The sequence below is a fragment of the Odontesthes bonariensis genome, chromosome 15, assembly GCF_027942865.1.
Source record: "Odontesthes bonariensis isolate fOdoBon6 chromosome 15, fOdoBon6.hap1, whole genome shotgun sequence".
Classification (NCBI taxonomy): domain Eukaryota; kingdom Metazoa; phylum Chordata; class Actinopteri; order Atheriniformes; family Atherinopsidae; genus Odontesthes; species Odontesthes bonariensis.
The window spans coordinates 35,684,838-35,698,471 of record NC_134520.1 but is presented as its reverse complement, the minus strand read 5'-3'; the positions used below and the strand labels follow the sequence as shown (position 1 = coordinate 35,698,471).

At 43.2% G+C, this 13,634-nt stretch overlaps 1 protein-coding gene across 9 annotated transcripts in view; it reads right to left on the bottom strand.

Annotated features, from left to right (window-relative positions):
• The window catches only part of pde4dip (phosphodiesterase 4D interacting protein), a 159,821-nt gene that overhangs the window by 56,026 nt on the left and 90,161 nt on the right, over positions 1 to 13,634 (bottom strand). For 5 of the 9 annotated variants that reach the window (XM_075486068.1, XM_075486069.1, XM_075486071.1 and 2 more), the window contains exon 1: positions 1,239 to 3,384. In XM_075486068.1, coding sequence (XP_075342183.1) covers positions 1,239 to 2,540 — 1,302 coding nt within the window. In that variant the 5' untranslated portion in view covers positions 2,541 to 3,384. Of the gene's footprint in view, positions 1 to 1,238; positions 3,386 to 10,574; positions 10,690 to 12,521; positions 12,674 to 12,768; positions 12,893 to 13,634 lie in introns of those variants that run through there. The other 4 variants (XM_075486076.1, XM_075486075.1, XM_075486074.1 and 1 more) reach the window with 2 other exon arrangements.

Here is a 13,634-nt window from a genome sequence, read left to right as displayed (position 1 = left end):
GTATGCAGTATGTAGTATGCAGTATGCAGTATGTAGTATGCAGTATGTAGTATGTAGTATGCAGTATGGAAGTATGCAGTATGTAGTATGTAGTATGTAGTATGCAGTATGCAGTATGCGGTATGCAGTATGCAGTATGCAGTATGTAGTATGCAGTATGCCGTATGCAGTATGTAGTATGTAGTATGCAGTATGTAGTATGCAGTATGTAGTATGCAGTATGTAGTATGTAGTATGTAGTATGCAGTATGCCGTATGCAGTATGTAGTATGCAGTATGTAGTATGTAGTATGCAGTATGCAGTATGCAGTATGTAGTATGCAGTATGCCGTATGTAGTATGCAGTATGCCGTATGCAGTATGTAGTATGCAGTATGTAGTATGCAGTATGTAGTATGCAGTATGCAGTATGTAGTATGCAGTATGCCGTATGCAGTATGTAGTATGCAGTATGTAGTATGCAGTATGCCGTATGCAGTATGTAGTATGCAGTATGTAGTATGCAGTATGTAGTATGCAGTATGTAGTATGCAGTATGCCGTATGCAGTATGTAGTATGCAGTATGTAGTATGCAGTATGTAGTATGCAGTATGCCGTATGCAGTATGTAGTATGCAGTATGTAGTATGCAGTATGTAGTATGCAGTATGTAGTATGCAGTATGCCGTATGCAGTATGTAGTATGCAGTATGTAGTATGCAGTATGTAGTATGCAGTATGCCGTATGCAGTATGCAGTATGTAGTATGCAGTATGCCGTATGCAGTATGTAGTATGCAGTATGCAGTATGTAGTATGCAGTATGCCGTATGCAGTATGCAGTATGTAGTATGCAGTATGTAGTATGCAGTATGTAGTATGCAGTATGTAGTATGCAGTATGCAGTATGCAGTATGTAGTATGCAGTATGTAGTATGCAGTATGTAGTATGCAGTATGCAGTATGCAGTATATAGTATGCAGTATGCAGTATGCAGTATGTAGTATGCAGTATGTAGTATGCAGTATGCAGTATGCAGTATGTAGTATGCAGTATGCGGTTTCGAACACAGCCCATGTCAGGTTCAACCCATTTTTGAGACTTTGGCTCCCCGACTATCAGTTAATCTGGTGTTTAGCTTTGAACCATTTATTCCTAATGAATAACTGGATTAAAGAGAGAAAATAAATATCTTAAACTTAATGTCCTCAGAATAAAGTAAAAACTGGAGCATCGGTGTGTGTTTCCGGGTCAGCCGACCTGCTGGAAGCGGAACGGCCCACAGCGGACGTAGTCGTCCAGCCACTGCTCCTCCATCTCCTGCAGCTCTGCCTGCAGCTCCTGCCGGGCACAGGGCAGCACCACCTCCGGCACCGCCCGGGGGGGGCACAGCTCGCAGCCCGCGGCCCCCCTGCAGGGCGACCTCGGTGGGACGGACAGACGCATGGACAGGCCGTGCTCCAGCCTGGTCCTGAGCAGGACTGGCAGCTTGCTGCCCCTGAGGGGCTTCAGGGGCCGGTACTCCCAGCCCCGCAGGAGGCCCACCACCGTCTCCAGGCCAGAAAGGGAGCTCTCACTGGGGGGCCGGTCCCACGGAGGGGGCCCCTTCTCCTCCAGAATGCTGCTGTGGTGGGTGGGGAGGCAGCCCACGTCCACGGCGGTGTCCAGAGACTCCACGGAGGAGGCCGGGCTGGAGCTCCTCGTCTCCACCTCCATCCCAGCCGGAGCCTCAGAGGGCGCCGCCGCCTCAGGAGCCTCAGGGGCCTCAGGGGCCTCAGGGGTTCTGGGCGGGTTTACCGGGCCGCAGGACGCAGACGGGCCGCAGGACGCCGACGGGCCGCAGGACGTGCTCCGGCGCCCGACCCTTCGGGGCACCTTGCAGACCGCCTCGTAGTGAGAGTCGGCCACTCGGAGCGCGGCGCAGCCCCTGCAGCGCCGCGGCTTCTGGCCGGAGGCGGAGTCTGCTGCCGAGCACGGGTGGAGCAGCTGGTCCAGGGCGGAGGAGGCGGAGGCGGTGGGGGGGTCCTCCTTCTCGGCCCAGGACTCGTACACGGAGTAGGTCAGGTCGTCCTGGATCAAGTCCGAGTACCGGACATCCTGCAGAGCCGACAGATCCACCAGCGGAGGGTCTTCGGGCGCCGTTTCGGCCCCGGGTGGAGCGGCTCCGCCCTCCCCGGGTGCGACTCCGCCCTCCCCGGGTGTGGCTCCGCCCTCCCCGGCTGTGGCCCCGCCCTCCCCGGGGTTGCTCCGGCGGTACAGCCCCCCGACGCACTGCCTCAGCCGCTCCTTCTCCAGCAGCAGGCGGTGCAGGCGCTCCAGGGACAGCGCCTCCACCCGTGCCACCACAGTGTCGAAGCGGTACATGCGCTCCAGCATGAAGGCGCACTTGGAGCAGGCGAACTCGCCGCGGCCGTCCCGGCTCAGCTCGCGGCCCACGGCGTGGGACAGCAGCACCTGCAGGTTGAGCTTGGCGCCCGGGTGGAAGATCCAGCGGCGCTGGTTGCCGCAGAGCTCCCGGGCGCAGATCCTGCAGGCGTCCTTCGTCCTCACCGCGTCCAGCATCTCAGCAGCGCTACAGGTCAGGGAATCCTAACGGGAGTCTGACTCTGAGAGGCTCAGGCTGTCACATCAAGCTTCAGAGAGGATGCTTCATCATCATCATCATCATCATCATCATCATCATCATCATCATCATCGTCCTCCTCCTTCGTGTTTAAATGAGCGAGAGGATCCTGAGCTGGAGGTTTCTGCTGCTCCTTGTTCCCGTCCACAGGGTCAAATCTCAAGATGAATTCTGGCTTTAACCATAAGTTTTATCTCTGAAACTATGATGTCATCTCAGAGACTATGATGTCATGCGTTTGAGAAGCCTCATCCAACCGGATCATGAGCCAGGACGGGTTCAGACAGAAGAAGAAGCAGCAGAGGCTGCAGCATCCATCAGGGCTTCCTGGGTTCAGCCTTCAGATCTCAGACTGAGCTGAAAAGGTTTCCCGGGGCGGATATAAAAGTGTCTCATGTCACATTTTCACTTCCTCAGGCGTCAAATCAGAGTTTCAGTCCAGAAGTTTCTCCTTTTAGAAACGATTCTAAGCTGATGTCACAGCGGCGTTTCCTGCATTAGAATCACTGCCGCCTCTTTACATGACAGCATCCTCCCCCCGGTGCGGGAAACCGACTCGAACACGGAAAAAAACAAGCTTTGCGACGGTTCGGATGTTCGGAGGTTCGTTCCGGCCTGGATCCACCGGCAGCGGCAGCGGCTGCAGCAGCTGCGGGCGGAGGGAGAGGCTTCAGCGGCAGCACCGGCTGCGGGCGGAGGGAGAGGCTTCAGCGGCAGCACCGGCTGCGGGCGGAGGGAGAGGCTTCAGCGGCTTCAGCGGCTCTCACAGCGAGACAACAGGGCACCGCTGACAGAAACCAAAGATCGTCTATATCTGCGAAGATGCACCACTCCGCGAGTGCAAATAGTACCGTTCACCGTTAAAAATCTGGTTCTGATTTGAATTACTGCTGCTTGTTTGACTTATTTATTTAAATCAATTTAAAATAATAATAGTTATTATTTAAAAAAAAATTAAAATATTTTTTTATTATTAATAAAAAAAAAATTATTTAAAAAAATTATTTTGGATTTTCAACTACTTTGAAAAAAATAATAAATAAGTAAATAAAACCAGTTTATTCATTTATTTAATCTTTTTGGGGGAAAAAAAAGTTGAACCACTTAATAATAATGATAATTAATTAATTCTGATTATCAGAATAGTTGCTAATTAAATGTCAGTAAAATGAGTTAATCCAAATAGTTTCTCTATTTACAGCATTTAAACCGCTTTGAGTTAACGATGACTCACCGTGAAACCTATAACAGTCATAATACTAAATGATTTGTAATTTCTAAATTTTATTTTTCTTCTCATTCTGGTTGAAACTGATCTGCTTTGTCAACAGGACAGCTTGATAAAGTTTTACAACGAGATTCTGAGCTGAAACGCAAAACCGAAAAGAAACTGAAGCGGATTTTTATTTATTTCCGTCCTGGAAAAAGTGGAGGAGTGGGAGGTCCTGCGGCTGCTTGGACTGAACCATTTTACAGGAAACCTGGGGGGGGGGGGGGGGGGGGGGATCCGCACCCTGAACCTCCAGCACTTCTGCCTTCATGTCGGCTTCTCTCCGGACAAACATGGGGTTTATTAATTCCCTCTTTCCCGAACTCCAGATTAACTGTTTCCTAAAGAAACATTGTGTACAAAGATACAAAAAGCTTATTTTATGATGACAATATATATAAATAAAAAGACCAATGATTAAAGGCTGAAAACAAATCAAGTTTGAAAATCTGCCCCAGCTGTTCCATCAGGTTCTAAAATCTCTGAAATAAAGATTTCTTCCCTTTCATTTAATCTTTTAAATCTCATTTCTACCTCTTTTTTTACTTTTTTAAATCTCATTTCTACCTCTTCATTTGCTCCCATTGACTCTTTGTTTTGCTCTTTTTTCTCTTTTTTACTCTTAAATCTCATTACTACCTCCTCGTTTACTCTTTTTTCTCTTTTTTACTCTTAAATCTCATTACTACCTCCTCGTTTACTCTTTTTTCTCTTTTTTACTCTTAAATCTCATTTCTACCTCCTCGTTTACTCTTTTTTACTCTTTTTTTCCTCCTGTCTTACTGTTTAACGCGCTGTTGCCACCTTTGATGGGATAAAACTCTTTAGCTGTTCTGGACCCTTTTAGTCACTAAATACTTGGTTTTATGGGTATAAAAAGCGCTCTGTGGGCTCATATAAAAGCATTTAGTGACACTTTCTGTAGTTCAAAGTACAACTTTCCACTTTCCTAACACACTGTTTGGATGGGCGAGCTGAAAAAGGGAGCTCAGATTCATTCGATTTTCCAAATATGTCATCGTGGAATGAGTTCATGCCTTTGCCGGGGGCAGCTTCCCCCAGCAGGGGGGAGGAAGGAGGGGAGGAAGGTGGGGAGAGGCCTTTCTGTGGATCACATGATGCTGCCATCAGGGCTGATGTCACCCTGTTCCCACCACATATACTCAGACCGTCATCCGTCTTCCATCCCCTCGGCAGGCTGGATGTGTTGTTGATACACGAGCCATTTGTTTCCCCAGCTTTTTGACCTCCTTCGGCCCCGGCTGCATCTGCATCCGTCACCTCTTCGGGCCTCTGGAGACACAACGCCAAACAACGATCGTCCGGAACGAGGCGCGCAATCAAAAATCAATTAATCCTAATCAGAGCAGAGTGCCAAACATGGCTGATGGACGGCGCCCGCCGCCCGGCGTTTATTTTCCTCAGAGCTCCACTGGCTCCTCCCCCCCGAGGCGCTCGCTTTAAGCAGCAGATTCCTCCTCAGGGACGCTGCGTGGAGTGTAATTATATATTATATTATATATTATGATGAGTCTGCCCGTCTAATGTTAGTGAGAGCGATGAAAGAAGGTGATGCTGCCGCCTCATGGATCCCTCTGACTGAAACGATATGATGCAAAACTCACCGTTTTCACAGTTTAACTGATGGAAATTCATTTATTTTTACTTTTCTGATTCATCAGTCACAGGAATTTAGAATAATTAAGATCCAGTTCTTTCTTTCTTTCTTTCTCCCAACAACCTGGAAAGTGATGCTTTTATTGTGAAAATCCACCCATTGAATTAGCTGAAACACGTTCAAACAGGAATATTAAGTGTGTTAAGTTGATTTTTGAGTCTGTGAATGGCTTATTGATGTGTTTATAATCTTAATCACCATGGGTCTAATTTGACGGCCAAAGATAAAAGTTGTTTTTACAAGAATCTGAGTTTTGATGTTCCAACATGAACATAAACCCAGAATCTGAGGCAGAACCAGAGTTAGTTCAGTTCTGAGCAGCTTTAAAGTGAATATCTGCAGATGTTTCCATGGTAACAGCTGCAGAGATTCACTGAAACATGTTCCAACATGAACATAAACCCAGAATCTGAGGCAGAAGCAGAGTTAGTTCAGTTCTGAGCAGCTTTAAAGTGAATATCTGCAGATGTTTCCATGGTAACAGCTGCAGAGATTCACTGAAACATGTTCCAACATGAACATAAACCCAGAATCTGAGGCAGAACCAGAGTTAGTTCAGTTCTGAGCAGCTTTAAAGTGAATATCTGCAGATGTTTCCATGGTAACAGCTGCAGAGACTCACTGAAACATGTTCCAACATGAACATAAACCCAGAATCTGAGGCAGAACCAGAGTTAGTTCAGTTCTGAGCAGCTTTAAGGTGAATATCTGCAGATGTTTCCATGGTAACAGCTGCAGAGACTCACTGAAACATGTTCCAACATGAACATAAACCCAGAATCTGAGGCAGAACCAGAGTTAGTTCAGTTCTGAGCAGCTTTAAAGTGAATATCTGCAGATGTTTCCATGGTAACAGCTGCAGAGATTCACTGAAACATGTTCCAACATGAACATAAACCCAGAATCTGAGGCAGAACCAGAGTTAGTTCAGTTCTGAGCAGCTTTAAGGTGAATATCTGCAGATGTTTCCATGGTAACAGCTGCAGAGATTCACTGAAACATGTTCCAACATGAACATAAACCCAGAATCTGAGGCAGAACCAGAGTTAGTTCAGTTCTGAGCAGCTTTAAAGTGAATATCTGCAGATGTTTCCATGGTAACAGCTGCAGAGATTCACTGAAACATGTTCCAACATGAACATAAACCCAGAATCTGAGGCAGAACCAGAGTTAGTTCAGTTCTGAGCAGCTTTAAAGTGAATATCTGCAGATGTTTCCATGGTAACAGCTGCAGAGATTCACTGAAACGTGTTCCAACATGAACATAAACCCAGAATCTGAGGCAGAACCAGAGTTAGTTCAGTTCTGAGCAGCTTTAAAGTGAATATCTGCTCTGAGCTCCTTTCTCCTTCAGCACAGCCTGAACCCTCTCAGACGAGCTTTCTGTCCTTTCTTTCAGATAGTTCTTTAGGCCTGACACTTCTTCTTCTGTCCTCCACTTGTCCAGTTTCCTCAAATGTTTTAAGGACACACTGCACACCATGCTGAGATATGCCAAGTTTTCAGCTAACAGCTCTTTGGGAATCACCTTGTTGCTGCAGAAATCCTGTTTTCTGTCTGTCCACTGTGTTATCTTTGCTGTTTTTCACACATGCAGCTAAAGAAATGGGAACAAATCTTAAAGGACAAGAGCGTTTTTTTGACATTGGGCCCTTGATTTCACATTATAACATGATGTTCTACTCACCCCTGCTTGTTGTTGGACATTTGGAGCTGTTCCGAAGATATTCGAGAGGCGTCTGGCTGCTCTCTTGAGATATTCGGCCATGAAACGGTTTCCTATGGGCAAGCTTATACAGGCACAAACTATGCTGTTTATAATTTATTAATTACTGTACACTAGCACTGATAACGTGGAGGTGCGTCGCTTACTTAAAAAAATCCGGGTTACTAATTTTGAATTTTTGTATGAATGAATAAATAGGCAGCAGGTCTGTGGGCTGTCTGTGGTAGTAGCACGACGAGGACGTCAGTAACACCCACTTTACAACAAAAATTCTAAATTACTAGTGTACAGTAATTTATTAATTACTGTACACTAGGTACAGTAATTAATAAATTATAAACAGCATAGTTTGTGCCTGTATAACGTTGCCCATAGGAAACCGTTTCATGGCCGAATATCTCAAGAGAGCAGCCAGACGCCTCTCGAATATCTTCGGAACAGCTCCAAATGACCAACAACAAGCAAGGGTGAGTAGAACATCATGTTATAATGTGAAATCAAGGGCCCAATGTCAAAAAAACGCTCTTGTCCTTTAATTCCAGTCTAAAACCCACAAAGAGCTTCTAGATTATTCATCTCTGGTGGAATAAAGCAGTTTAATGATTTCATTTATATTAATTGTTCCATAATTAGTCATTAGATTATATCTTATATTCCTTTTTTAAATTATTATTATTATAAAATATATAAATTAATATATATATTATATAATATATATAATATAATATTATATATTATTATTATCTAGTTATCATTTTTTCATTAAATTGAATCTTATTTACTTTTTCTTGATGTTGAATAACATAATTTTTATTATTGTCTGTTTTTTTTCCTACTTTTCTACTTTTAGACGTGATAACAATCATTATTTTGGGATTAGGATTTTTTTAAACTGAATTTCTTATATTAATTTAACTCTTTTGGTAACTGAAAGCAGTTTAACGTTTTTTTTTTTCTGGAATCCAGCTAAAAGAAGACAACAAAAAGGGGAAATAAATATGGAAAGACATCAGAAAGCCATCATTTGAAATGATAACTGTAAACTGTGTAAAGTTATCATTTGAAATGATAACTGTAAACTGTGTAAAGTTGGGAAGTAAAACACAGAGACTGGAGGAGTAAAACTGTTTAAAACAGCTGTATGTGCTGTGCAGATCGGGCGGCACTAGGTGGCGCTAGCCCTCAATAAACCGACAGGATCCCGTTTGATCCGACCTGCTGCCTCAGCTTCCTTTAATGAACTAAAAGCCACTGAAACAGATCAGATCAAACATCTGACTTTAGTCCTGCTTTACATTCAGTCTCGTGCCATTAAAAACAAAAATATCCTCCATAATATGGACGTGTTTCAGTCCTCATGGAGCTCTGCCAAAGCTCTGCTGACCCACTTATGGGTATAAAAACAGCTCGATATCTCAGTCTGTTGGAGCCAGAAAACTTAGAATAGAGCAACGGGAGAAGAGAGGAGGCGAGGAATTCAGAGCAGGACCGGGTCAGAGCCTGAAACTGAAGGCTGGAGGTTCGTTCCTCCTTTAGCTGAAGACAGATTCACACATGGGAACGTCTCAATTTGTTGATATACATCCATTTTTGTTTTTTCAGGGCTGCAAAACTAGCCAAAAAATGTTGGGACCGGGGCCATGCGAGGCCATTAAAGAGGTAAAAAATGAAGATGTTATTTCAGACAGCTGACTATAACCAGGATCTGATCCTAAAGAAGCCTCCATGATGAGTCTGAGAGGAGCAAAGATGCTCAGAGGAGCTCCGGTTAGCCCACAAATGTGTTAAAAACAATGTTCCTCAGAGAAAGACTGGATGGGATCTGCATATGTTCCGATGTTTTCATTTGTTTTTATGTGTTTTTATGTGTTTTCATGTGTTTTTTCATGTGTTTTTATGTTTTCATGTGTTTTCATGTGTTTTTTCACTACTGTAGTTTGACTACTGTAGACTATTGTAGTTTGACTACTGTAGACTACTGTAGTTTGACTACTGTAGACTATTGTAGTTTGACTACTGTAGACTATTGTAGTTTGACTACTGTAGTTTGACTACTGTATACTTCTGTAGTTTGACTACTGTAGACTACTGTAGTTTGACTACTGTAGACTACAGTAGTTTGACTACTGTAGACTACTGTAGTTTGACTACAGTAGACTACTGTAGTTTGACTACAGTAGACTACTGTAGTTTGACTACTGTAGTTTGACTACTGTAGACTATTGTAGTTTGACTACTGTAGACTACTGTAGTTTGACTACTGTAGACTACTGTAGTTTGACTACTGTAGACTACTGTAGTTTGACTACTGTAGACTTCTGTAGTTTGACTACTGTAGACTACTGTAGTTTGACTACTGTAGACTATTGTAGTTTGACTACTGTAGTTTGACTACTGTAGACTACAGTAGTTTGACTACTGTAGACTTCTGTAGCTTGACTACTGTAGACTATTGTAGTTTGACTACTGTAGACTATTGTAGTTTGACTACTGTAGACTTTTGTAGTTTGACTACTGTAGTTTGACTACTGTAGACTATTGTAGTTTGACTACTGTAGACTTTTGTAGTTTGACTACTGTAGTTTGACTACTGTAGTTTGACTACTGTAGACTACAGTAGTTTGACTTCTGTAGACTATTGTAGTTTGACTACTGTAGACTATTGTAGTTTGACTACTGTAGACTACAGTAGTTTGACTACTGTAGACTATTGTAGTTTGACTACTGTAGACTATTGTAGTTTGACTACTGTAGACTATTGTAGTTTGACTACTGTAGACTTCTGTAGTTTGACTTCTGTAGTTTGACTTCTGTAGTTTGACTACTGTAGACTATTGTAGTTTGACTACTGTAGACTACAGTAGTTTGACTACTGTAGACTACTGTAGTTTGACTACTGTAGACTATTGTAGTTTGACTACTGTAGACTATTGTAGTTTGACTACTGTAGACTTCTGTAGTTTGACTTCTGTAGTTTGACTTCTGTAGTTTGACTACTGTAGACTATTGTAGTTTGACTACTGTAGACTTCTGTAGTTTGACTTCTGTAGTTTGACTTCTGTAGTTTGACTACTGTAGACTATTGTAGTTTGACTACTGTAGACTTCTGTAGTTTGACTACTGTAGACTTCTGTAGTTTGACTACTGTAGTTTGACAGAAGTCTTTTTGTTTTTGATTCAAGTGATGATGGCACAACTGCACTTTTATTTTCTCTTTTTGAACTTTGTGTTATTTGATGTTATTGTTATTTAAAATATGACGTTACTTGGTGTCAGTGGGGAGGACGCGGCAGAAGTACCTCGGCTTCTCGTTCTTTCTTCTTCAGAGACGATGAAAGGTTGTGAACTTTGGCCTCCAGCTCTTTGACACGGAGACCCTGCGAGTGTTTCTGCTGCGACGACTCCTCAATCACCCTGAGACACAGAGACAGAAGCCCAGAGACACGTTAAAGAAGAGGAATGAGGTTCATGGGGCTGAGCGGCGGCCTCGGATCTGCTCTGCTATGATTCTTAACTCAGGAAGTTTGTTTGGAGGATTTCTCAAAAAGTTACGGATGCATGTGGCACGAAACCTTTAGCAGAGCTGGAAGCCAACTTAGAAGGGAATCATTTTTGGTGCTGATCCAGATTTGGATAATCTACGGCAGAGGATATGGGACAAAAAATGGGAAATGAGAAGCCGTGAACTCGTGTCTAATCCACCAACTGCCCCAGCTGGTCATTAGCATGTCTCGGCTGGCTATTAGCATGCTGTGGATAGCAGCTAATGCTAATATCTCTGCAAGATTAGTCAGAAATTAGCTACTTATTTTGTACTTTCCCAGCAGATTGGAGCTACAAGTGGAACATTTACACCAGCAGCTATGTACAAATGGCATTTATAGTGATTATTTATCCAAGTTAAAAGTATTTTGATGATGTTTTGCAAAGGAAGACTGCCCAGAATCCTTCAGTGTTGCTGTCTCATGCTAACACTTTGAAACCCAAAGATTCGAAGACTGTTTCTGCCTTGTTCTTATTTGGAAAAGGGATTAGTCTGTCAGACACAGTGTAGCAGTCTGAATCCACTCATTTCACTGATTTTGTGCAGCTTTCATCGTTGGCTGGTTGTACATTTTACATATGCAGGGGTGACTTCCACATGTCTGCATATGTGAATGAGACTGTGTTCGAAACCGCATACTTCTCCTACTACTCCTACTAACTTTCTGAGTTAGTAAGCGAGTTTGAATAAGCGAGAAGTTTCCCGGATGCATACTAGATTCTCCGAAATGTTGGGTATGCATCATGAGGTTACTACTCATACTCAAACTACCCAAGATGCAACGTAACGTGACGTCGCCGATCGTCATTTCCTGTCAAAACGGCAGTTTCAAGCTAGCTACAACGAGAGTAGGTTCACTTACTGTTTCCAAAACAAAAGCACCAATTGTATGGTAATGGCTTTCCCTATGATAAAAGGCAACGGGTATTTTATTTTGTGAAAATAGCCGGAAGTGCGTTGCTCACTGCGGCTAGCTTTAGTAGCGCCGAATTCGTGGGAACAAAATTGTAAACAGCCGCTATTTTGTCAGGTTTTCAACACGTTGGGGGTCTAAACGACTACTTTCTCACCTGAAAATGTTTCAAATGTTGCTAAAGTTTACAGAGTTTAGAGCTTAAGGGAAATCAGCTTCAGGCCGGCTGATTTCGGCTCGGGCAGGAGCGAAATGCATTGTGGGTAAACGCTCTGCATACTGTCTGATCAATCAGTATAGAAGTATGTAGTATGCGGTTTCGAACACAGCACAAGTCCTGATCCCCCAAAAACTCTACGTACCCCTACAGTTCTGACTAAAAGCCCTACAGAAATGTCCCGTCTCTGATAATCAGAGCTCACAGGTAAACTTTGTGCTTCCATCCCATCACACAAATAATTGCTGGAACATCTTAAAGGTCCCCGGTGTGCACTCAAAGCCAGGAAAAACTATCTATTTTCAGGCTCTGCGGGAGCTTAGAAACATTCCTTCTTCTCGCCTGAGCTGAACTGATGGAAACGTCCCTGGAGGTGTTAGCGAGGCCGGCGTGCGTCACTCTTCACCCTCTGTGGGCTTTTATTTGTCTTTTTCTGCCATGTTGACTGAGACTAAGACATCTTGTGTTCTCACTGGACTTCCTGACTAAATAAAAAGAAATTTCTCAGGATGTTTGGTGTCTTTTTTACCCGGGTTTGTCTCGTTTCTGTTGCACGTTGGAGCGTAAATCACCTTTCTTTGTCAGTCGGGGCTGGCTGGCTGCAGAGTCCTCCCGTCTCCTCCATCCTCTCAATCATCTCCCTTTCCAGAGCCAGGCAGCGCTGCGCCTCGGAGTCCGCCAGCGAGGCCATCCGCCGGGCCTCGTCTCGCGCCAGCTCGGCCTCCTGAACACAACGAGATGAAATAACGCCACATAAATGCAGATTTTCTCCTCATTTCAGCTGCTTCTGTCACAGTTTTGATCAGTTATCGCCCCCACCTCCTGCAGCAGCTGCACTTTGGTTTCCAGGATCTCCTGCATGTGGCGGATCTCGTCCTGCCGATCCGCCAGGCGCCGCTGCAGCTCGGCTTCATTCTGATTGGACAGGCTCTCTGCTGTAGATCTGCATGGGTTACAACATGAGGAGAGGCAGTTATATCTCACAGAAAGCAGAAGAATAAAAGCAGAAAAGCTCAGTAACAGCTGAGCTTTAAAGGGAAACTTTTTCATTTAAAGCGGAGCTGTTTGATGCCTTTAATAAGCATCTGAAATATGACGTCATTTAACGTTCATGTAGAAAACATTCACTGGATATTTGAGTGGAATATTAAAAAATGTGACATTTTGAATCTAATAATCTACAATTTAAACTCAGCTTTACATCTGAACTTCCTGTTTGGGTCAAATAATCTGACGGGTCACAGAGTTTGGTGCTGCAAAGTCTGTTCGTAGTTTAAGTGGAACACGATGATAAAAATAAAGGAATATAATCAAATAAATGACATTATAAAGACCTAGAAGTTATTAACAAGAATTAAATTCAGATATATAAATATAAAAACATGTATTTAAGTACAAATGAATGTAAAAAGGAAAAAAAATACTTTATTTATCTTTATATTTACACTTATATTTATCTATTTATGTGTATATTTCTGTACATATTTTCTGAAACTTATCAGATTTATTATGTTTTGGCACATCAGTTATTCCATACGGCTGATCCGATTAAAGTAAACTGAGTAAAAGTGACCAAAGAAATGAAGAACTGAGGAAGCACAATTATATTTAAATCTAATAAATCTCACAGATTTGTAATGAAGAAACTCTATCAGACCACAAACAAATGAAATAAATTAATTTCA